This window comes from Plecotus auritus (genome assembly GCF_963455305.1).
Source record: "Plecotus auritus genome assembly, chromosome: 4".
Taxonomy (NCBI): domain Eukaryota; kingdom Metazoa; phylum Chordata; class Mammalia; order Chiroptera; family Vespertilionidae; genus Plecotus; species Plecotus auritus.
Genome location: NC_137775.1, coordinates 125,375,507 through 125,400,867, shown reverse-complemented (window position 1 = coordinate 125,400,867; position 25,361 = coordinate 125,375,507). Strand labels below are relative to the sequence as shown.

General features: G+C 42.6%; 2 protein-coding genes across 2 annotated transcripts in view; one reads left to right on the top strand and one right to left on the bottom strand.

Moving 5' to 3' along the window:
- The window catches only part of LRRC4 (leucine rich repeat containing 4), a 146,878-nt gene extending 124,557 nt beyond the window's left edge, over positions 1 to 22,321 (top strand). The window contains exon 5 of the mRNA XM_080663512.1: positions 22,199 to 22,321. Coding sequence (XP_080519638.1) covers positions 22,199 to 22,204 — 6 coding nt within the window. The 3' untranslated portion in view covers positions 22,205 to 22,321. The remainder of the gene's footprint in view (positions 1 to 22,198) is intronic.
- The window catches only part of SND1 (staphylococcal nuclease and tudor domain containing 1), a 495,060-nt gene that overhangs the window by 188,493 nt on the left and 281,206 nt on the right, over positions 1 to 25,361 (bottom strand). The window contains exons 13-14 of the mRNA XM_080663510.1: positions 21,116 to 21,226; positions 4,076 to 4,148 (exon numbers count right to left, since the gene is read on the bottom strand). Coding sequence (XP_080519636.1) covers positions 4,076 to 4,148; positions 21,116 to 21,226 — 184 coding nt within the window. The remainder of the gene's footprint in view (positions 1 to 4,075; positions 4,149 to 21,115; positions 21,227 to 25,361) is intronic.

Genomic DNA, 25,361 nt, shown 5'->3' with positions numbered 1-25,361 from the left:
CTGGTGAGGGAATGGAGACAGGATCAGGGAAAAACAGAACCCACTAATAATGAACCTGTGGGTGTCTGACATGAACCAGTCACCACAGAACTATCCTCCAAACCTTATCAGATGCACTGCCAAGTGGGTCAAATTCTTAGTTGGTTTCACATTCCCAGGAATAGCATGGCCTGAAGAAAACTGGACGGACAATTAAGAAAGGAAGCAATGACCAGGAGTTGTAATACCTCACTTCCTTCACCTTAAAAAATTAGAACTAAAGGAAAACAGTAACTTCTTCAGGATTCAAATGACTAGATTGGCACTATGTTTTCTCTTAGTGGTTACCCTGAAAACAGGTGCAGAAGATGCAGAAGAGCCAAGTTTAAAAAAGCCTTAGACAATAGGTAGGGTTCATTCAGTTGCATTACATAGACGCTACATACCTTATGGAAAAACACCCAGTTACATTAGTGTCAAAAATTGTCTGTACTAACAAACAGAAAACAAAACCACAAGTTGGGAGCCATCATAACATTTTTGAAAAGTCACAAAACTGTACTTAGCTCTCAGTATGGAAAGGGACAAAACAGGCACAACTGGGACAGCAGAACCCAGTCAGAAAGCATACTCAGTAGCCAAAACTGCCCAGTCCAGTCCCGGGAAAGCTGATGAATGACATGAAGAGCCTGCTTGTTTCCTCACGCTGAGGCCAGTGTCTCACTTGCCAAAATAGGCAGTCATCCTGTCACTCCTGTGCTTGGATTGTTGCCACAGGAAGCCAGCCAGGGAGGTTTTGCACTTGCTAAGTTCTTACGAGGCATTTTAATGCACTCTGACCCTTATCCAGTAAAATCATTTTTAAAAATGCAAGAGAAGAGAGGCTCTGTTCTGGCAAGTAGCTTAGTTGACTGGCGCATAGAGGCGTTCAAACCCCAGTCAGGGCCCTTGCAAGAGTCAACCAATGAATGCATGAATAAGTAGAACAATAGGTGAATCTCTCTCTCTCTCTCTCTCTCAACCTCTCAATCAATCAATATATAAATTTTAAAATATGCAAGAGATATGGACAATAAGGTAGAAACTCGACTCTAAAAGCTGGAAGCCACTAAAATTAGAACAACATTACTGGTTATTTGTCTCATAAACATGATAATCTCTTCTATACAGCACATTTCTTGAGGGTGTTTAGGAGACAAAATATAAGGAGCTTATATACAGGGTGGGGCAAAAGTAGGTTTACAATTGTATCCATGTACTGGAAACAGAGTTAATTCTTGTATTATTATTTATTTACCAATTATTGTATGTGGAAGTGGATACAACTGTAAACCTACTTTGCCCCACACTGTATGTCTCCACCTGCCCCCACGGATGTGCATTGGGGTGGGGAGAGGTAGTATACAAATACCAGTTCACAGTCAATTATTTTGGCAGCAAATTGCCATAGGAAGCCAGCCAGGGAGGTTTTGCACAGTTTAACAAAAACTTTCATTTACCATAACCTGTAACTAAGATGGGGGTCATGAAGGGGAAAGAATAACACAGTTAAAAATTACAAAAAGATTGAGAAAACTTCTATGAAGCCCTTATATGTGTGTATTACAAGGCCTTTACTCTAGGTGTTTCTTCATCTAGCTGTAAACTATTTGCCTGCCTAACCCCCATAGGCCTACCTGCACCCAGACAGTAGCACCACCAACATGCTTCTGGAAGCTAAAACCCATGCATCTGACTTCACTGGCACCAGGGCACCGAACACACTCAACATGACACTGTGATGGAAAGAAGGGAAGTCTGGAACGGAAAGAGAAAGCTCCTCTGTTTTAGAGGGCACCAAAAACAAAGAAAAAGAAAAGGAGAGGAAACCTTCAATCTGAGCTGAACAACATGTGATGAAGATAGACAAGGTCATTCTGACATCTATTTAAATGAAATAGCTTTTCACTTTCCCACTTGCTCAAGTTTTTCTCTTTTATTTATGTGGTAACTGAGAGATATGTAATTGGAATTTATTTTAAAATAACATAAAAGCAAACTAAACCTTCAATATCCAGACAGAAAGGAGAATAAAGATGCACATGAAACTGAGCTACAGATGGGTGTGGGGGCAACAAACAAACAAAAACCAAGGAGGAATATGAAGACAAGTTTCCTAAGATCCTGATAACAGGGGCAAAAGATGCAGAAGAGCAAAGTTTGCTACCAAAAAACAGACAGACAGACAAACAAACATAAGAAAACACCAAAACACACTAAAGCAGGGGGCAGCATAGATTCACAATGAACTCCACAGGCCCAAAGAGAGCACCTCCCGCCCCCTAGGTTTCAATCAGCCTCTAGAAGACCCTAGAGTGTGAGCTTGCATAAGCTTTTGACCGGGCGTATTTGGCCCTAAGGTAGATCACCATTGTGCTTCCCCAAATAGGTATTTGTAACTCCCCCCACCACCTGTAGTTAAACAAGCAAAAAATTATCCTTTGATTACCCCATCTTCACCAACAGAATGATATTAAGGAAAATGTTGAGAATGATATTAAGGAAAATATTGTTAAGAATACCACAGCAGGTATATATAGAATATATGTAAACAATAACTCAGCAAGGTAAGCCACGGAGAAAACAGGGCTAATAACATCACACTGTTAACAATGAACAGATACAACTTAGTCATCTGTGGCTCTAAGGCCATTAGCAACAGGTCTGTGGGATTCTCCACTATGAAGAATACACATCAATATACCTCACTCCTTAAGGAGAGATACAACTTGTTGACAGAAGTCCAATTACTATAGGCAACAGTGTTTAATCTGTAATCTGCAGTGACTGGCTACAGAGAAAGAGAAGCTCAACAGAATTGCAGTGCTTAATAGGAAAGGGTACCACTACATCTAGGTAAGGGTGACATGGCCAGACAGACACATTCATGATATGCAATCACAGGGAACAAAAGGCAAAGCCTCAGCTAGACTTTGTCAGAGAACAGAACAGGAAGATAATACACTCTAATTCATCACTGCGGTGGGCAAGGCTGAGCTCTAGCAGCTTTTGTTTATAGTTGCTTTTACTTCTTGGTGCCCAAGGCAAGCTTCCTGAGTGTCCAAGCTAAGATTTACTAGTCCTTCTTCTGTTATCATCCTTGGGCTATGTGGTCCTCCCTACACATGATCTGAATCCCTTCTAACCATCAGTGACTACGGAAGTTGAAATAGATGGTGTGTCCTAGGAACTGAAGGTGAAATGATGAACCAACAGGCCTTCCCTAGGCAGCTGATCAAAATCAGCACCTCAACTGCTCTCTATCCCTCCTTAGTTGGTTTTATTTCTCTTTAGAGGAGTTGCCACGCCCTGACTTTGCTATTGTCTACCTTTCCCATGTGCATGTAGGGACTTGATCAGTTTTGTTCATTGTTATATTCTCAGTTCTAGGCACAGCAGACACTGAAATACCTGCTAAATAAATAAATAAATAAACCCTCTCAACTAACAAAGGTGTTTATTTAGCCAAGAGATTCTAATCGTGCAAGGGTAGGTTCCTAATCACCAACCACTCATTTGGACATAGCCTTAAAAGTATCTCGTGTTCTATTCTTCTTCAGCATCTACATCAATTAGCTCAAAGGATGCTCACACATTTCTCCCCCTTAGAGGCAACCCTAGAAAAAAAAAGTCATGAGGAAATGTCAATACCTAAACTTGTCCTAAAACCTATATTCAACCTTTTCCCACTAAGATTTCCTAGTCATAGTGAAAATTAAACAGGGATTTTGAAAAGAGGTAATTTTATTTTAATACAACTGGAAAGAAATATCTTCTAAGTAATAATAATTAAAAAATGGAAAAGCAACATAGTAATAGCTCAGGTGACAAGATAGGAGGTTAAATTTAAGCCCCAGTTGGAATTCTGCTTTCTTCAGAATATTAAACAGAATCTCTATAGATGCATAGGCAGCAGCCCTGGAAAAATTCAAATTCATATTTTAGCCTGAAAATGAACAAGCTAAAGAAAATACAGAGCTGAAGTCCTTTGGTGAATCAGCAGCCAAGCTCTTGGCACCTCTGCGCCACACAGCTCTATTTCAGGGACACAACTCACCCCAGATATGTCTGCGACACGGTGGATAGGCACTTCCTTCTTGCTATGCAATCCTTTGCCATTCTTAATAGCTCTGTAGAAGAAAAAACACAATTAAAATACAAATCACACTGGGAAGCGGTAGGAGGGTGGGAAAATACTGGTGAGAAGAGAGGTCGTTCAAATGGAGGGGGTCTATCACTCACTACACAAGTCACACTACACACGGCTGAGTAGCCAGTGTCTGCAAGAGTACTTGTTGGAGGGAAATATAAGCATGCTCTTCTAAACCCACTTATCAGTGCTTGGCTGCTAGTTTCAGCTAATGGTGTGCCTGGTAATCAGAGAGCTCCCGGAACTTGTTTCCAAATTAGAGGCATTGTTCCAGGCACAAAAGAAGAATAGTTGGAAGAGGAGACTCCTAAGAAACACAAGTAATAATGTTTCTTTCTGTGTTTAATCACATGAAACATTTAAAATGCAAAATATGTAGCTAGTGTTCCAATTCTAATGGAAATAAGTTCCTCCCAGGTAAAAGATAAGTTGCTCCGAATGAAGCAATATTGTATGGAAAAGCCATTTAACAGTAGAGGAGAGGTTAGCAATGGCTACATAACTGACATGAAGCCTCATTTCAGTCAGTCTCAGGTTGTAGTAACAGTAGCTTTAGCAGGGGGCTCTGGGACTCGGCCACATATCTGACCCCTGGTTGGGTTGCTCCAATCTCCCACCTTTTATCCCCCAATCCCTTGAATGGTGACAGGGACTGAAGCCTAAGCATCACTGGGTACGATCATTGATGTAACAACGAAGGACTGGTGAATAAAAGCTGGTGGGTAAATAAGTCACTGCACTATTGGTCAGACCTTCCTGTGTTCTGCTAGTCTGCAGACCCAAGCAGGGAACATTCCTGAGTTTAGAGAATGAGGAACAGAGATTCAAGGGTGTGCCCATTCTGTGGATTAGCGTTCTTAGAGTTTCTGAATTCCAGAGAAAATGAGAACTGTTCAGACCAGGGTCAAATATGTCAAACCCTCACACTAGTAACCACACTTCTACATTCTTCTCACCCAGGCTCCCACGAAATGGCCAGCAGTAGAGGACACTGCTCTGCTGGAGGTACTTTTACCTGACTTTCTAAATCAAATTCACATAAACCAAATGAGGTGAATGTTGCTCGACACAAGGTGGAACAGTTGTATTTCTTACATACGTGGGCCATTACCATCCATCCCTCGCCCCTTCCTCCACAGGGGATCTGTCTCTCACTCAACTGATTTAAATGCCTTCTGTTCAGAAACAACAAACTCTTTCCTTACTACCTAGTTTTCATTCCATGATGAGGGTAAGATATGAAAGCACAGAGTTAAAAAGAAAAAAAAATCACACACCCCCTCTGATCTGAACTGCTAACTGAAGAAGCATTTCTAAGTTCCTTGAATACCATGGCTTCCTCCTGAACTTGAAGCAAGGGCTTCTTCAGCTTTAGAAACTGCAAATAGGTCAGGTTCTTCCTTTTACAATTCAGTCCAAGGATTGATCATTCAGGGAGCCTGTTAATGATCACGAACCAGGGCTGGCTCTCAAGGTCTGTCCCAGTCCTTTGGGATTTATAAACTCACTGGAGAGAACTAGAGGATGGTTTATATGGGAAACCACTGGCTGGAAGCCAACAACAGATCTAACTCATCCTCTGCCACCAACAGGCTCTCCCTCTCCCCATTCTGCTACCTTAACCTGGAGGAGCAGAACAACGCCTCTGGGAGGCAAGGCAAGCGCACCGCCACCTGACTGCAACTCACCTTCCTTCAAGGTGAGGCCTGCTAGGTTTTCTGCAGGTCCTCTGGGGGCACAAAATGCCTACAGCCTTATCTCCTAGCAATAGGACAACTGAAACAAATGGACCTGCCCTACAAACAGGCAGTTCATGTGAGAGCACTGAACTCGTGGCCTTTCCTGGGGGCTGGAAAGCATTTCGTATAGTCTGAGAGAAAAGAACTGGGCCTGAGCAGTAAGTTAGAAAACAGGTTTGAGGCAAAGGATTCGTTCTGTGACCCCAAAGTAGCTCTGTGCCTTAAGCAGAAATCTAGGACTTAGCCAAGATTCAGCATGCCACCCAAGAGAAAAAATAGTACCCCAAGCAAAAAAACATGGATTACAGTGTGCATAAGACATTTAAACACAAACCAGAATTCTTTAAAATTAATTCTTAAAAAGAAAACCTTGTTCCTAAAAAGGATATTATCAGACTCTTATTTACATTCAGGCATTAATTTTGGAAAAACCTTAAAAAACTTAATCTTTTCATGCTTATGACTGCTAAATTAGATCAATTTCAAGTACATTCAAGAGGCAGCAAGAAAGTAGTATTATAACATCATATACAACCCAGCCATGGCTCAGTGGTTAAGCGCTGACCTATGAACCAGGAGGTCATGATTTGATTCCCAGTCAGGGCACATATGCCTGGGTTGCAGGTTTTGGGCTTGATCCCCAGTGGGGGACATGCAGGAAGCAGCCAATCAATGATTCTCTCTCATCGATGGATGTTTCTCTCTCTCTCTCCCTCTCCCTTTCTCTCCCTTTTATGAGATCAATAAAAATATATTTTAAAAAAATAACACCATATAGAAACTGAGAAACAATTCTCACTGCTGTTAACAAAATAAAGGCAACACTGAAAGTTAATAATTTGTAAATACTAAGTACAAATAATGCCCACCAACAGTGAAAGTGATACACTGGACTCAGGCTGCCAAACGAGAGGGCTCCGAGAAATGAGTTAAATGGTTATATAATTCTGCTTGAGTCTCCTGCCCTGTGCCGGGGTTGCTTCGGTTCTTGTCCCCATACTGCTGCAAAAATAAGCTGGTGAGCCATCTCCAGAAAACCTCCCTCAGCCTGACACAAGCCTAATAATGCCACAGCAGGAGAGTAACGGGGGAAGTGCCCAGTGTAGTATCTCAAAGAGGAAGGAGCAAACACCAAGAGTGGCAGGCTTGCCACATTTCTTTCCAAAGGGAACATAATATACATCTTTGTTCCAGGACTATAAGGCTATAGGACAGGACTCCCCTAACAGTTGGACAGGTGGTAAATAAAGTCAAGACCCGCATGTCTTATATAACCTAATTTCTTTGAGATGGGTTTGGGGAGCTCTGTCTTTGAAACATGGGAGGGGAATCAGCTAGCAGGTTTGCTCCCACTGAAACCTGCTCCACAGAGCAAACACCAACACCCCTCCCGTATTCTCTCCCCACAGGCTGCAACCACAGCTCAACATCCCTTTTCATTAGGCAAGGAATGGAACTCCTGACTTCTAAACTTCTCCTGCTGCGTCTGCTTAATAGCTGCTTTCTCACAAAGGCAGGCTGTGCTCAGGCCAGCCAGGAGAAAGGAAGCAGTGGGGCAGAGCACAGCTTGCTCCTCGCAGAACCTTAGTCTCCAAGAAGCAGCAGTGTGCAAAGATGGCAAAGACCAGCGATGTCAACAATGGAGAGAAATCATCACCAGCCAGGAAACATGAGCATACATCCACATTCATGCAAAGGGGTAAAGGTCAGAAGAGAAGTAAAAACTCAACTTTCCAGGTTGCTTCTGGAAGGTTTTAGAAGCTACAGTGTGGGAGCAGAATCCCATTCCAATCATTAGAAACACTCTTCTTCCTTTAAACAGAAAAGTTTAAAATTCTCACACGAGATGCTCCTGCTTCCCCACTAGACAATAAAACCATCAACTGTTAAAACAAGATTACCCCCACTGACTGAGCACAACACGATTAGAATCTCAGCACATTTTATGCAAAGGAAAAAGAGTTTGCTCTTAGGTTCCGGGGTCCCTTACTCAGACAGAAAAACCTACAGACCATGACCAACCCTCTCCAAGGCACCATAGACACAAAACAGTTTGTAAGATCACAAAGAAAGTCCAAGACTCTATGGTTAGATGCAACCTAACACCAACCGTAAAAGAGCTGTCACATTAGGAATTATTCACCTGGGGACCTAAGTGAGCTGCACATTTAGCTGAAGTATCTATAAACTATCCTAAAATGGTAAAAGTATATATCTAAATTTTTCTGGGGAATAGGAGCTTCCAACAGTTTCACAAAAAGAAATGCTTTCATATATAAAATCTATTTAAAGAAAATAAAGTGGTGGAAAGCAGAATGGCCTACAACAGAGAACTGGCAGGGAAACGATGTGGCAAGGGAAGCTATAGAGTGGAAAGATATAAGGAGATCCTGAATTCTTAAATTTCCCTTAAACAATGCTTTCTTGGTAACTAGGGACCAAAATGTCCCATAACTCTGCTTCTGCTTCATCCACCATCAGATACTTTCTTCCTTCCTAAATGTACTCATGTGGCCCTTTTGTCACCCTATTGGGCCAGGCCCTCACCAATTTATTCCAAGATAACTTCAAGAATACTTTAACTAAATTCACTCAGTTTCTTTTGACACTGCACACTACTTTGATTCAGCATTGTGTTCCACTGCTGCATGGCTTCTCATAAAAATCTGTTTCATCATTTTGCTCCCTACTTCCACCCAAAACAAAGACCTGTGACATCAAGTAGAAATTAAAATGCTTAGCTTTCTTGGGCCTCTACCATGCAGCCCCAGTTTATATCTTCACATGGTTTCTACATTACTCCTTCTCATACAATTAGGCCCATTTTCTCCAGGTCTCTACACAAAAATTATTCATTATGTGTGCTCTTCCAGGTCCCAAGTATAGAATAAAGAGTTACAACTTAGAGCTGTAGCAACACAATTATCATCACAATCATAACACAATTATCACATCAGGAATTCTTAAGTGGGGTCCTACGAAAGCTGAAGTTTATATTCTGGGAGTATTTACAGATGACTTTGAAATGGTAGTGGAATTATATAAATATACATATGGGGGAGAGAGGGGCGGGACAGGCTCAGTTCAGCAGGTAATTATAAACTGCAATATACTGCTTTCAAAGTGCATCAAGTGTTCATCTTTATTTCCATAGCTAGAATTCAGGCCTTTTGAGGGTTAGGATTCTGTCCTTGATGCTTGTTACCATATTTAACACAGAGCTATGTTCAAATAGTTATATAAACCCAGAACCATCTAGTTCAATTACTGTGTGCCTAGCAAAGCTGAACAAATGACTGGTGACTGACTAATGCAGAACACTGAGAATATTTCAAACTGGAGACATGGATAATGCCAAAGTCACCGCAGGCTAAAGAGTGAGGTGACTGGCTCTCCTGCATGCATTCAGGGCATGCTCCCGTTCTTAGGCATATTGTTTTTACTACTTGGAATGGTACAGGGCAGAAGAGCTTAGAGCCTGGCCTCTGAGCAGAAACAGAAGTGCACCAAGAACCAAGGCATCAGCTTAGAGCCCTCAGCAAGTCTAGCAACAATCTAAATGGCAGTGAGTCGGAGCTAAGTTCTGACCACCATAAAGAGTAAAACAGTAAACCGGAACAAAGTGGCAGGATTGTATGAAACTCCTAACTAGATAATACAGGAAAGGCTGAAAAGCAGAACCAAGAGTGAGTCACTTCTAAAGTACCTCTCACTGTGTTTCAGGTCACATTGACAAATACAGTGTTTCAGCATGAACCAAATACAGGTATCAATGAAATATAACAGCAATAAACAATTCATTTGGCTTCTCTACTGGTTCCTTGGAGGAAGCAACAGGGTCCTGACATTCAGAAAATAAGATACAAAGCAGGCACAGGTGCAGAATGGTAAGGTGGGGGCACTAAGATTATTCAACAAAATCAGAATTACTGATAAAGAGGAAAAATGGAGCAAAGGCAGACTGGAAATGAGGAAACTGAGTCCCACAGTCAAGAAGTGGGAAGACTAGTGACTCAAGTAGGCATTACGAGGCAGTGGAGCAAATAACAAAGACCTCTAGGCCATCATTTCATCTAAAATTAATATAAGGAGAAGTGAAGACACATGCTATTGTGCCAGGCATGACAACAGATCTGCAGTGCTTTGTAAGAGAGAGGAGGAAAAACTGAGCCCTGTGGCAAAGAACCACCAGAGAAAAGGCATCCCAGTGCTAAACTAATGAGAAATACAAGCAAATGAACTCTATGGCCCCATTAGGACCACAGGACTATTAGTTCTGGGTGGAAATGGTCGATAACAGTAAAGTTTGCTTGAGAGGACAAGGCCTCAGAAAGGTGAGATCAGATGTAATGATCACTTAAAACTGCCTCGATGACACTGCTTTCATAATTTTTCATGTCTTTATAACAAAGGCAATAAATGGCCATCAGAAAAAAGATTGGTATAACAATAATTCATTCCAAGACAAAAGCATCATTACCATAATTTCTAAGTGCTTATATACACACTAGAGGCCCGGTGCATGAAATTCATGCACTTGAGGGGGGGGGGGGGGCGGTCCCCTCAGCCTGGCCTGCGCCCTCTTGCAGTCCAGGAGCCCTGGAGGGATGTCCGACTAATGGCTTAGGTCCACTAAGGCCATCAGTTGGACATACTTGGCATTGCCTGGCTTCTGGCTGAGCGGTGCTCCCCCTGTAGGAGCACACTGACCACCAGGAGGCAGCTCCTGCATTGAGTGTCTGCCCCCTGGTGGTCAGTGCGCATCATAGTGACTGGTCATTCCACCATTTGGTCATTTGCATATTAGCCTTTTATTATACAGGATGCCCACCCACTCGGGGGTGGGAGGTGACCCGGTGATCAGGGGAAGTGACGCCTCTATCACACCTCTGCTGCTGCCACTGCCAACAGCACAAGCCTCAGCCAGCCCTGCTTGCCTGAGCCTCAGTCAGTGGGAGGTGCAGGAAGACCCGAGGCCCCCGGCAGGGCTGAGGGGACTCTGGTGGCAGGAGCGCGGAGCGGCCAGCCCCGGCTGAGGAATGGAGGATACTCTCAACAACATGAGTTATAACTTCCAATCTGTTGGACACCACAGTCAGGCTTCAGCTTCAGGAGAGAGAGGAAGAGAGGGATGGGCAACTCGTTGGAGGCGCCTGGGCGAGCTGTCAGTCAGTGGGGGGTGCAGGAGGACCCAAGGCCTCCAGCGGGGCTGAGGGGATTCCAGCGGCAGGCGTGCAGAGCGACCAGAGGCTCTCCCGCATGGGCACCGCCAACTTGTGATGGCTTGATGCTCAATTTGCATATTACCTCTTTATAATATAGGATAATACTCCTAGTATTATAAATAATGCCATGAGGAATAACTTGTATTTATTTTTTAAAAATATTTTATTGATTTTTTTACAGAGAGGAAGGGAGGGAGAGAGAGTTAGAAACATCAATGAGAGAGAAACATTGATCAGCTGCCTCCTGCCCACCCCCTCCTGGGGATGCGCCCGCAAGCAAGGTACATGCCCTTAACCAGAATCGAACCTGGGACCCTTCAGTCCGCAGGCCGATGCTCTATCCACTGAGCCAAACCAGTCAGGGCGAGGAATAACTTTTAGATAAACTGTTGGGTGCCTCACTAATTACCCCTTAGGATAATTCTCAGAAGTGCAAGTGCTGTGTCATAGGACAGCACAGCACTATTGTTTTCCATTTCCAGATAGACAGAACACGCCTTGCCTCATGGATTCTATTTGTGGATAACTCTTTGATTTAGGTGCTCCTTCCTCATGCCACTCATATATCCACTTACATCTCCACTCTTACACAATTATATTTACAATTTTTCATTTGCTCCTTCAAATCCCCATTAGACTGTGTATTTTTTTTTATCACAATGTACCTGATAATATATTTGTTACTGTATCATAAACAAATCAGAGAAAATGTTAATGTCTCTTTTTTACTGAGCGAAAAGTAGCAAACTTTTTTGTTGGAAAATAGTTTTTCCAATGTGAGCTACATTTACTGGGACCTGCTGGGGAAAAGTCAATGCCATTCACCTGAGATCTAGATCTCTGAACTTGATGCAGACAGCGGCAAAGGGAATGGGAAGTACTCCATGTCAACTTCTGGGCCCAGAGCTGGAGGGGGGAGTTGGGGCAGCTTAGGATAAAACAGAAATGCAAGAAAAGTAGATGCAAAAAATAATGCAATTAAAAGAAAGCTATGAAGTGGATTTCCCCTTCATCAGTAGCTATAAAATTCTATTCATGCATTGATGTATCAGTGACTAACTGTTCGAACTATAGTCCTCCTGAGAGGTTTCCAAGGCTTAGAGTAAAGCAGGATAGAGGCATCTGTGATACTTAGCCCTCCGACCCACTCAGCCACCTCACACTGCAGATGAGCCAAATCAAGCAAGCAAAGCCACCCTCAAGCACTGGTCAAGGCTCCTCTAAGGGAACTGACAAAAGCCATGAATGCAGAGTATGAAGAAGGGGACAGAGACAAGAGTCAAAGGGAATAAAGAGCTGTTTGACTAACTTGGTGGGAACAGGATGCTGCAACTACAGGGAAGGCACTACTAAGGAACGACACATCCAAAGAAATCCAAAGCCTGTTATTCCATGCCTTGCTCTCTATTACTTACAAACATGATTGTAATTCACAGTGCAGTAAGATCATTAAGTTGCCACAGAAGGACACATATTTGGATTTGTTTCATGGTGGTCAGGAATTGTTTAGGGCAGTGGTTCTCAGATCTCAAGGTGCACCAGGATCACCTGAAGGATGTGTTAAAAGAGACTGCTGGGACTCAAGCCCAGAATTTCTGGTTCAGTAAGTCTGGGGCGGGGGAGTTTTGGAGGAACCTTAGAATTCGCATTTCTAATAAGTTCCCAGGTGCCATTAACATTGCTGGTCTGAGGACCATACTTTGAGAATGACTTGATTTAGGGAGTCAAGTTATAAGACATTCAAAAGAGTCAATAGTCAAGTGTTATCATTCCATTGTTACAAATTATTTTGGATTAAAATTATATTCCCAGTATGATCATCTTCAAATGTATTTTGAAATACACATTGAAACTTCAAATATTTAGGAGTTGTGTGAAAGAAGCAAGAGCCATCTAGCCAAGAGAACAGTGAGATGGAAGAGAATAGACAAGCTGTTGTGGACAGATAAACGATCACGGCTGAACTGGGATGGGATAGGATGGGGTGAAGTGGGGTGGAGGGAGGCTGACAAACCCAATTATCTAGGATGGATATTCTAGAATGACTTCCTCCAAACTAATATAACAAGTTCAGATTAATGACTACAGAAAAGAGTGGACAGAGATATCTATTTCTTACTATGAGTTCATTATTTGACCATGAGCTGACAGAACCACTCACAGCTTTGTATATAAAAACAAAACAAAAAACTAATAGCTTCCAACCTTATCCCAAACTCCTCACACTAGTCAGCAAGGTGAGTCTCACAGCCTGAGTTCTTTCAGCAGGAACTGGGGGTAGCACAGGAAGGGAAGGGGAACACGAAGAGTGAACAGATCCTCTTAATATCCTGAAGGAGAAAACTATTTGGAAATGGAGACATTATACAGCTCTCTAGAAGTGGCCATTTGTGCTGCCTTAAATGCAGATTGATTACTGCTATTTGGATGTTGAGTGCATCATCTTTTCTGAAGAAAGGGAAAAGCTCAATTTCCCCACATTCAGCTGTGTCGTCAAATCACTTCCCTACACCAGTTCTTTTAATGCATTTTCCTGTTATCACAGACTCTTGCAATAGCTTATCTACCCTATACCCCAACAGCGAAGCCCCACACACTGAGACGTGCTGCATAACATTAGCAACCTCATGACCATGACACCTAACTGCAAGTCCAAAATGTAGAGGGGTGTGCACTCCTGGTTAAAGAAGAAGGGAAGCCGTCAGGATTCTGAAAAGAAGGAACAGCCTCCTTCCTTTGCACTGGCTTCCAACGTGCACTGGCAGGATGCAATGCTACTGCTGAATAGTAGGACAGAAGAAAACTGGCCCAACTCCAGCTCTCTATGAAGCTCAGGCTAAAAATCCAACCGCTCCCTGGAGGTACAGGAATCTGCGATTACTCAGAGAGAGAAAAACGTCAATCCATGCTCTGTTTTTAACAGCATTTGGTAGAATCTCGTTTTAAACAAAAATAAATTTCATTTGTTGAGGTCATTAGATTCAAAGTGAGAACTCTTGGATTATTTAAAGCTGTGTCATTGAACTATTGAGAAGATAAAGTACAGAGGCTGGATAGAGGAGCTGAATTTCAGAGAGATGATCTCATGAGAAAATTTAATAAAAGAGATGGAATAAAATAGATGTACGGCAGGCAGTATTAATAACACAGAGGGAGAAAGAGGAGGGGCTCAGAAAACAGGTAAGAAAACAGAAGAAATAGGAAAAACAGCAATATCTAGAGGCACTATTGAAGTTATTTAATGTCTGTCTCTCTGAGATTGTGTGCTTTGCAAGGCTTGAGTCCATTACCTTTTTTTTCACCACTATTATCCCCAATGCCTGGGCCCCAGGATACACTCATGGAAATAAGAAAGAAAAGAAAAAAATGAAAAGCCATCACATGCAAAATAAACTAGCCTTGAATAACTGCTCCCATAGAGGACTGATTTGTTTTCTTGGAGAACTGGTTAACTCATGTAATCTATACACGGTGATAGGATATATTAGATCTAAAATTTTTAAATACACACTCAAATTCAACACCAATTTTCTCACTGGATTTGTATGCAGAGGAAACTTGCTTTTTTTTTTTTTTATTGATTTTTTACAGAGAGGAAGGGAGAGGGATAGAGAGTTAGAAACATCGATGGGAGAGAAACATCGATCAGCCGCCTCCTGCACACCCCCTACTGGGGATGTGCCCGCAACCAAGGTACATGCCCTTGACCGGAATCGAACCTGGGACCCTTCAATCCGCAGGCTGACTCTCTATCCACTGAGCCAAACCAGTTTCGGCGAAACTTGCTTCTTATTAAGATATTTAACAATCAGGACTGTCAAACCAGAAGTACTGAGCTCTTCCATTTTTCCATTTAAGAATCCTAAAGTCAAAGTTTTTAACTTTGCAACAGAAAGTGCGGGTGAAAGAAATTCTTCACATTACATTCATAACCAATACTGTAAATGTCAGTTAGATTATAGATACCGAAAGGAAGGATTCTATCAAAAAGTGTTATACTTTTAAAGCACAAGTGGTTTTTTTCCCACCTATTGAAATTTTGAGGGAAATTTTTCTATAAATCAGAAAAAATGGGAGCTGCTGTGGCTAAATAAAAAATGGGAGGCCAAGAGCACTTCTTTCCCAGTGGTACTGAAAGCACTTCAGTGCAAATGCAACACACATTCACAAGTCACTGCTACAAAGGCATGGAAATTACATCACCACGGGAGATTCTTACAACAATTTGATAAGACTTTAATCAAGGACTGGTGTTGATGGGGTTTGGAGATGCAGAAGTCAGCAAGGCAGGAGCACTAGTTGGTTTTTTTTTTAAAGAAAGGAGGTGTTGCCCTAGCCCAGGGGTGGGCAAACTTTTTGACTCGAGGGCCACAATGGGTTCTTAAACTGGACCAGAGGGCCGGAACAAAAGCATGGATGGAGTGTTTGTGTGAACCAATATAAATTCAAAGTAAAGGAGTGGAGGGGAGAGCAAGAGAACCCTCTGCTCTTTCGGCTCCGCGGGCCGGATAGAACAGCCGAACGGGCCGGATCCGACCCGCGGGCCATAGTTTGCCCACGGCTGCCGGTTTGGCTCAGTGGAGAGAGTGTCCGCTTGGTCAAGGGCACATGCCTGGGGTTTGGGCTAGATCCCAAGTGGGGGGCGTGCAGGAAGCAACCGATCAATGATTCTCTCTCATCATTGATGTTTCTCTCCCTCTCCCTTCCTCTCTGAAATCAATAAAAATATATTTTCAAAAAAAAAAGGAAAGGAGGTGTTGCAAAGTTTGCTCAATCAGAAAACAGCCCCTGTGAAGGCCTAGAAAGAGAAGGAGGAGCCAAGGCAGAGCTGAGAGGGACAGGCTCATGCTTGCTTCTCAAAGATGGAAGACAACACCACAGTTTTCTTAATCTGCAGTATGCTGGGCCAGAAATAGAAAATACATGAGAGAGAGTCTAGCCTGCCCTTTTCTCTTCTTAGGAGATAACCCTAGACTCATTATACACATCCAGAATGATTTGAAATTCATTTAAATCGGCTCAGGCACACCAGACTGTTCGAAACAGTTGCTTTCCCACAGTCAAACCGGGGCATCATTTTCTTTTTTGAATATATATACACCTTATCTTAATATCACAAATCTTAGCATTAAGAGGTGCCTTAAAGAAATAAAGCCACCACCCTGGTCAGCTTGGCTCAGTGGTTAGAGCGTCAACCCGAGGAGGGTTCGATTCCCGGTCAAGGGCATGTACTCGGTTACAGGTTTAATCCCCTGTCCTGGTCAGGGCTCAAGCGTGAAGCAACCAATAGATGTGTCTCTCTCACGTCAATGTTTCTCTCTCTCTCTCTCTCTCTCTCTCTCTCTCCCCCCTCCCTTCTACTCCCTCTAAAAATAAATGGAAAAAATATCCTACTCCTCCGGTCAGGATTACAAAAAAAGAATAAGCAAGCCCCAGCCCTGGCTAGTGAGGCTCAGTTGGTTGGGCATCGTCATGTGCATCAAAGGTTGCAGGTGTGATTCCTGGTCAGGGCACATGCCTGGGCTGTGGGATCAATCCCCAGTAGGAGATGCGCAGGAGGCAGTCGATAGATGTTCCGCTCTCACAATGATGTTTCTTTCTCTCTCCCTCTCTCTTCCTTCCTCTCTAAGTATCAATAAAAAATCTTAAAAATAAAATAAAGAAAGCCCCAACTTCTGAACTTACAGAAACGTCTGGGTTTTGCTGCAATGAGTGGCAGAGGCTAACAGTTTCTAGGATATATTAAAGTATGACATTTTTAAATACAGTTACTGGTAAAGAATGCACACGGATAAAATATTCTCCAGGTATGGATGTCCAAGGAAAACAAGGCACAAAGCCAGGTTTTGATCTAATTCCAAGCATCACCAGCTCATCTTCAGTGTCCATAAGAAGCTCAACAAAATCCAACTTGGAAGACCTCTAGAATGCTAAGGAAATTCACATTCTAGCCTGTTTAAAATCATACTGGATGTGTTATATCAAGTATGCAGGATAGAGTATATAAACACCTTAGAAAATAAGAAAGGTCCCTATAATGACTCAGTAGCTTGGAAATCCCTCAGAAGAATATGAGAGATGCTCTGAAGGAGTCAAAAGCTCGCCTTCAGTTGAGACCACTCATCAAGACTATAAATGCAGCAGGCCAGCCGACTAAGACATACTGAAATTAACCAAGAATTGGAAATGTTGGAAAATCAATGTGCAGAGTGAAAAATTAGCATGGTGCAGAAGGGAAATTATGTGTCACACTCAAAGGATCCCCAATAATGACCCTAAAAAGAAGAACCAAGATCAGGAGTATCACCAAGAAATGTGGATCAGCTTCTCCTAAGTTCTTTCTATTAAAAATCAGAAGGACACACACTGGAGTTCTCAGAAACCTGGACAAAGTCAAGGGCTTTCAATGGAGCCCAGGAGAGTACATACAAAAATGCCAAACCTTATTTTGCCAGGACACAGGTAATGAGGGAGGAGGCAGCTGATAATAGACAACTGAACTAGAAAAGAAGGTCTGCATGATGGGAACTAGGGGTTTATTTATTCTTTAACATGTTAAGCGCCCAGCCTGCTTTGTCTTTCGGACGGAAAGTATAGTGTTAGTCACCGGTGACTGACTGGGTGCTTAACGTGTTAAACAAAAAAAGATGTGGCTTCCTCTAAACAGGCTTGTGCATTTGAGGCATAATGAGGGTTTCCCAGAAGCAGACAGACATTTGTATGAAGGAGTCTGGAAGGGTCAGCAAACTGAACAGAGCTGCTGAGGTGGTCTGAGCATGTTTCTGGCAGGCAGGTGAATATGCTTGAAAGCAGCAGGCAAGCTAGAAATTGGTATTCTTCTTCTCTTCGGTTTCACCTGGTCTCCCAATGGGCAACACTCCCTGAGCTACCATCAGATGATCTGAGAAAGGTTGGCAGATCATTCCACCTCCCTCTGCAGAGGAAGCAGCAGCTGCAGAGCCCTGAGGAAGCTCATCAGCTCCTGGGCAGGCAGGTCCACTGACTCGAGAAGTCAGACAAGTTAACAGGCTGCCCTTTCCATAGCTTACAATGTTTCTCTAAAAGGTTTAATAGCCAAGCAATGCTGTGGAAAGTAAAGTTAATAGAAGAGCACTGTGCACCATGCTGATATCATTGGTGATAACCAGAGATAAAAACAGGGATCCAGGGGTCAGAGATAAAGAAACCTGCTGGAATCAACACCCTTGTGGGGAGGGCCTAACAAACCACTTTTTACTGAACGAATTCCAGGATGAACGATATGAACACAGCAGATGCTATTCATTTGGCCTCTGCTAAAGCTTTCGACACAGTACCTCAAGAAATTTATTTGGGAAATTAATTCAAATTAGCTTGGTTCAGCATGTAATCACTGAAGATTAAAAAGTGGCTGAAGGATGATAAACAAAAGACAGTTAAGTGAAAGTCCACGCACTAAGAGACTTGGGGTCAACATCGAAGCCATTCTTGTTAGGAGTTCTACTCAAGGCCCTGGAAGATGTAGACAACTCTCAAGTGAGATCTGCAGAGGATGTTAAGCTGGGAGACAGAGGAAGCCCACTGACAGGGGCATAAAATTATAAGGCAGAGTTCAAATGGAAAAAAATAGTTAATCTATCTTGGGGAAAATGACCCTAAACTCCCATAATATTCCATAGACAGGCAGAATAAGGGGCAGAAGCAGCATGTAAAAACAGATTTGACATGCTGTAACACGACAGAAGCAAGTAAGAATGCTAAGGGAACACGAGGAGTGTGTCATGAAGAATGGAGCGCTGCATACTGCAGGCAAACAAAAATAGAGCATCAGAAAATAGGTGATCTTGAAGTGAGCCAACTTTATCATTTAAAAGGTGGAGGGGGGATACATTCTGCACTACAAAACCACCATTCTTATCTGGCAGGTGTTCCGGTCTTTCTCAGATCTTAAGTCATCTTGCTGGGGTGAGCATCTAGAAGGTGGCTCCGGGCTGGCTGCCGTTCTGAGGCTCATTGACAATACTGCCCCAAAGGAAAACTCATAGTTCATGCTGGCCATTTCTCCTAAATCTTGACGAGGTCTGCACTGCCTTAGAGCAATGCCTCACAGGCTTGGGGAAGTAGCCAATTTCTCTTCGTTTACTCAACCTGCAACAGTGCACTGACCCTGAAGCCAGTTTTTCCACCATCCATTTGAAAGCAATGGCCCAACACAATTATCTCCAGGCAGCTCACTGCTTTAGCAGGCAGGCACCTGGTTACATTCCTTCAGCTCAAAATGAGTACTGGACTAAAGAGGCTCTTTTCTTCTTAAAACCTAAAACCTAAGAAATTCACTCTCTATGCATACTCATTAAACAGGATAGCACAACACAGCTACTTCAAACAGCATAGTAGGAGAGCTTGTGTGGCCTCACGTTCCAGAGCAGCTATGCAAAGTGTTTTCATGCTCACCTGCTGATGAGAATTAAATCTCCACTGTGGCAGAGTAAACCCAGGGTAGAAAATAGGACTCTAGATCCCACTGTACTGCTAAGTGCTCCTGCTTCTCTGGGAATGCATAACCTGTTTTTCAAGTTACCACCAGACCAAGCTGAGCTCACTCAGCACAGACTCACCACCCCAAATCCCACCTTAACTATAATCTAATCATTGTCCATTTTCTAGAATAACTAGATCATTAAATAGTACTTAAGAGATGTGAAGCCACATTTCCCACGATGGGTTCTTTCAGCCCAGTTGACTTAGTGATAACATGGGCAGGGAGAGAAAAATGAGGAAGCGAGGAAGAAAGAGAGAAACACCATTTACGGATTCTCTATCATATTTTATAGTTGCCATTAATGAGCCTTAAATGAACAAAGATACTGGTATTTTCACTGAACTTTTTGTGCTTAAGAATTAGGTCCGACTGAGTCCATTGGGGAAAATCCACAAGAAAGAATCCAAAAAGCTGCAGCAGTTTGGCTGATTTCTGAGCTGACATTCTGTGTGACATTCTACAGATGCTCTATCCATCAGGATGTGCCGTGGTATGAGAGGTAAATGTCACATATCAGGGCAACGTTCTGGGCCAAAGAGCAAGAAAAGTGATCTCAATGACAAAGTCTGAAGTATAAATAACAATGTGACCAAACTCACTCCTCCTCTAACTATAGAGCATAACCTGGCAATTACTAAACTTCTAAAACTAAAGTACGAGGTCCCAGAAATATGGCCGAGTGAGGCAAGCATCACTCTGAAACAGTGGATGTGTTTTGGACGAGTCCAAGCAGTCTGCTGAGCTATCCAAATCAGCTCAGCAATAGTATCTCAGATCTTGCTCTGTTTCCTGGGAAGTCTGGGAATCACTCAACAGCCAGCACCACCCAGTGACAGCCGTCTCAGTGAGTAAAAGCCTTGAAGAATGTCGCTGGTAGGAAATATTGCTGAGCAGAATGCATGTCCTTGGGGCAACTAGCCACAGGGATGAAGGACAAAAGTAAAATGTCACAGGGCTTCTCAAATTCTTTCCTGCCAGCTGTCAGAAGTGTGAAAGCAAAACTCATTTCCTAATAAATGTTTTTATTTCCTTTGTACATGACAAAAGGTCTGGAGGTGTTAATGGGAGGGGCTAGGGAGCAGAGGCCTCTGGAGGTAAGAACCAGAGGCAAATGTCCTGCACACGTAAGCAGGGCTTCACCATTAGTCCCAGGAAATGAAGACAGCACAGTGATGACAACAGCATCTTATACAGCACTTGATATCCATAGAAAGATTGTCTCTAATATGTCTCTATTACGCGGATTTAAAAAACTGAGGCCCAAGTGTACTTAATCAAAATTAGAAAGCAAGTTCGAAGTGTGCCCCTTTTCTTTTCCTGGGAGAAAACTGGGATAAAAGAATATAGGCTTTCTCAGCATATTATTTCCCATAACATTCTGCCCAGGGTTAGGCAGGAAATTGGGAAGGAAAAAAGGGGCCATAGATCCCAATGTGTTTACTATAATAATTATTCATCTCACCTGGCCTCTGCGGCAAGCAGCTCGTCATAGTGAGAGGATCTCTGATCGTCATCCTGCCGGTATCTGATCACCGTGGCTAGACCTTTGCTGACAAGGGCCTCAGCAATGTTTCTGCAACAGAAAAGATAGGTCAGTGAGCACTAGAGGTGATTATGGGGCTCAGTCAACAGAAATAATAACAGTTCGCACCTGGAGGTCTTAACGTGTCCTGGCAGAGAGAGGGAGGGAGGGAGAAGCCGAGGATTTTAAGACCAATGAGCTGCTAAGCTAGAAATCCAAATAAAAGATGGAATAAAGTTCCCTAGCTCAGCACTTTTTGGCTAGTACAGTCAGATGCTATATCAATCCAGAGATAAAAATGAGCAGAGAATATCTATAAGAAGCCCACATTAGGCCAGCCTTTCTACAGAATGTTATAAATAAGAAAAGTCGGCTTTACAACATCAGATAAACAGATAAAAAAATAAAAAAATACATAAAAGCATGACCTAAATTTCTCTTTTCTAGCCTACCCTATAACTAGCAAATGTCTTATTCCAGTTTGGCAGTGTTAGAAACAGTGGTCTAACACCGTGGTCGGCAAACTGCGGCTCGCGAGCCACATGCGGCTCTTTGGCCCCTTGAGTGTGGCTCTTCCACAAAATACCACGGCCTGGGCGAGTCTATTTTGAAGATGTGGCATTAGAAGAAGTTTAAGTTTAAAAAATTTGGCTCTCAAAAGAAATTTCAATCGTTGTACTGTTGATATTTGGCTCTGTTGACTAATGAGTTTGCCGACCACTGGTCTAACATAACACTCGGGAGCTTCCCTTCTCATCAGAACTCCTGACCGTGGCTCTCCCACCCAAAGGGGTGTGCAGAAGGTGAGTCTATGGGTGAATTGGGTAGGGAAGGGGAGGAAGGTACTGGGGTGGGATAAAAGTTCTTTATAAAAAATGGCATAAAATGGGGGAACAAATAAAATCTGAGATGACCAGCTTTGGAATAATACTCTGAGTAGTCCTTTTAGGACTAAAGAACATGCAGATTAGAATCCTTCTTAAATCAATTCTCAATTGTGTTGCATCTTCTTCCCTTTACTAGAATTAGAAAGAGGGCCTACTCTAAGTGACTTATATCTGCTAACTAGAGAAGAATGCACTGGACATGACTCTCAGACAACTAATGAAGCGTATCTGCATGGTTCCTCCCCATGCTGGAAAGAACCCTGATGTGAAGGACTCATTCTGCAAAAACAAATTTTCAAAAATCACCTGTAGCCAGTACTGGAATCCAAAAGGCATGATGTTATCGGGTCAGACTGGTGGTTATGCCTTTGTGTCTGTCATAATTACATAAAAGGTCCCACTCAAACCATCTGGTTGGCTGCCCTTTAGGGAGGGGGGATGCTAAGCAATAGCCTACTGTACCATATGCTTTGATTTAGTGTTGTTCGGAAATGTAGTTAACTCTTAACAAACTAATGTTCCTAGAGACTCAGATCTGGAGATGCTGGGAAATGAACTAACCATTTTATGTGCATGTTTAATCCACTTAAAGAAGGATTCTCTTAATCAAAACCCATGGAATTACTGTTTTAAGAGATGAAGAAAAAAATAATATGTGCAGAAGGGAGAGGAGGAAAAGATGCTGTGGCCGATTCCCCTCTGCTGCCTGTTTATCTACTGCCAGCACGATATTAATATCTCCAAACCACCACGGAATTAGCACTTCTCAAATCCACTCCCACAAAGAGGCTGCTTTGCTGGCCACCCTGTCTCCTGAGTCACCGCATAAGCATGCTGGCAAACGCTGTCATTATCACAGAGTTGAGTTTGGCAGCATGGAGAATGCCAACAGCCCCAAGTCAACAGCTGTAGATGTTGATATATGGTGAGAATTTAACTAAGGGTGTCACCATGAAGCCCCAACTGGGCAGGAGAGGGGCTCCCCTTGTAACAGGCTGAGAGGTCTGAGGATTGGAAATGCCAGAAGAACAAAGACGTATTTGTTACTGCATTTTGAATTGCTGCGCATTGACATTTTACAGTCAATACATGGGGTCTGGAGGAGAAAGTTGGAATGACAAAGCAGGCAAGAAAAAATTCAACACAAACAAGCTTCTTTTTGAAGAAGCTAGAAAATACTAAGCAAAACAGCACAAATGTTTAATGATCCACTCCTGTTAATGCTGCTCAAATCAATTCACAGAATTACTGAGTACCTGCGTGGCCAGCAGAGCACCAAGGGCACAAGCATCCCTTATTTCTGCTGCCCTCTGTCTCCTGTCAGCAACGTCCACAAGTCGGTGAAGGCCTCAGACCCCCAACTCCACACCCTGCCCACTACCCTCCTCTTCTTTCTCTCAAAAGCCTAGAGTGTAAGCCATATTCTCTTAGCTTCATGTCTCTAATTACAGGTTTCTCCTGGAGGAACAGTTGTGGTGCTGGTGCTTAGCAGTAAGGAGAGTAAAAACACATGAAATATTAATAACCACCATCATTACTGGGCATTTACTATGAGCCAGGCATGAGAATCAGGTCACGTGTGTTTTCTTCTTGGTGTGTGCTCCTCTGTGATACTCTTCAGTGTCTATCTTCCTTCTAAATTATGAGGTCAAAGAGGGCAAGAGTCTCCTCGTTCTTGCTTTGTAACGCAGGGACTAGAACCACACTTGGCATAAAGTAGACAGTAAATATTTTCTGGATGAAATAATTTAGCTTATTTAGGATAATTTTTTCACTGTGGTAAAAATCACAGCACATTCTTATAATTTTGTTTTAATACATCATGAAACTCGAGATACTCTCGGAAATGTCAGAAAAACACCTAATCATTTTGGAAAGACAGCACTGGAACATTATTTATTATCCTAAGCATATATTAGCCAAGCTTGCTGCGAACAGAATTAAGGACAAAAGCTTTCTACATATGCCTTACCAGCTTTTGTCTTTCTCCTCTCCATTATCTAAGACGTAGAATTAAAGGGAATGAAAGGGAGAGAAAATGGGTTTAGCCTAGATCAGTGGTCGGCAAACTCATTAGTCAACAGAGCCAAATATCAACAGAACAACGATTGAAATTTCTTTTGAGAGCCGAAAACCGACTTCTGCGCATGGGCCACGAAGTTTCAATCGCACTGTACGTGCGCGCCTGCACGTGGTATTTTGTGGAAGAGCCACACTCAAGGGGCCAAAGAGCCGCATGTGGCTTGCAAGCCACAGCTTGCCAACCACTAGCCTCGATTCATGTACTTGACTCTCTCATTCATTTCTTTTGACTGCTAATGAAAGGTGAGGAGATTCTGCCCCACCCTGCCCCCAAAGATGGTTCAGAAACCGACACTGCTGTGTTGATCATTTGCCCAGTAAGAAAAGAGAACATAGCCCTAGCCGGTTTGGCTCAGTGGATAGAGCGTCAGCCTGCAGACTGAAGGGTCCCAGGTTCGATTCTGGTCAAGGGCATGTACCTTGGTTGAGGACACATCCACAGTAGGGGGTGTGCAGGAGGCAGCTTATCAATGTTTCTCTCTCATTGATGTTTCTAACTCTCTATCCCTCTCACTTCCTCTCTGTAAAAAAATCAATAAAATATATTTTAAAAAAGAAAAGAAAAGAGAACATTAAATTATGTGCTATGACATTATGCCACTTTAGACAAATTTATAAGTTCTGCTTTCTTGAGTGTATCAGTAATTCTACTCCAATTACACATGTCTGGCTCAAATAGATAATTTACACAAAAAGGGCACTAACAGCCGAAGAATTAGTGCTGGGATTGAATTGTTTCTTCAAACTAAAAGAGAAATTTAGGTTCTATTAAAAGTGAACACTTTCCATTAGACATAATCAGATATCGTTGATACAAACACAACCAACACACAGATTTTCTCCAAAGATCTGTACCAGTTGAAATCTTCCCCTACCACTTGTTTCCACAGCAAGTAGATTGTTTAATGAGCACATACTTTCCAATAATAAGATACCTCTGAAACCATGAGGTCCTAATATTCTGCCAACTTGGAGAAAAGGTGTTCTATGTCCATAATCGAGAATAGGTTTAAATAGATTTCATTTACAGGATATTATAATGGTTTTATCACATTTTTGACAGTCTCTCCATCCGCAATCCCCACACCCCAATCAAAACTTACAGAAAAGTTGCACATACTGTATAAAGAATGGACCCTCCATCTTTGAATCATGTGAGAGTAAGTAACTGACCAGGTGTACCATCACCCCTAATATTTTAGTGTTCATTTCCTACA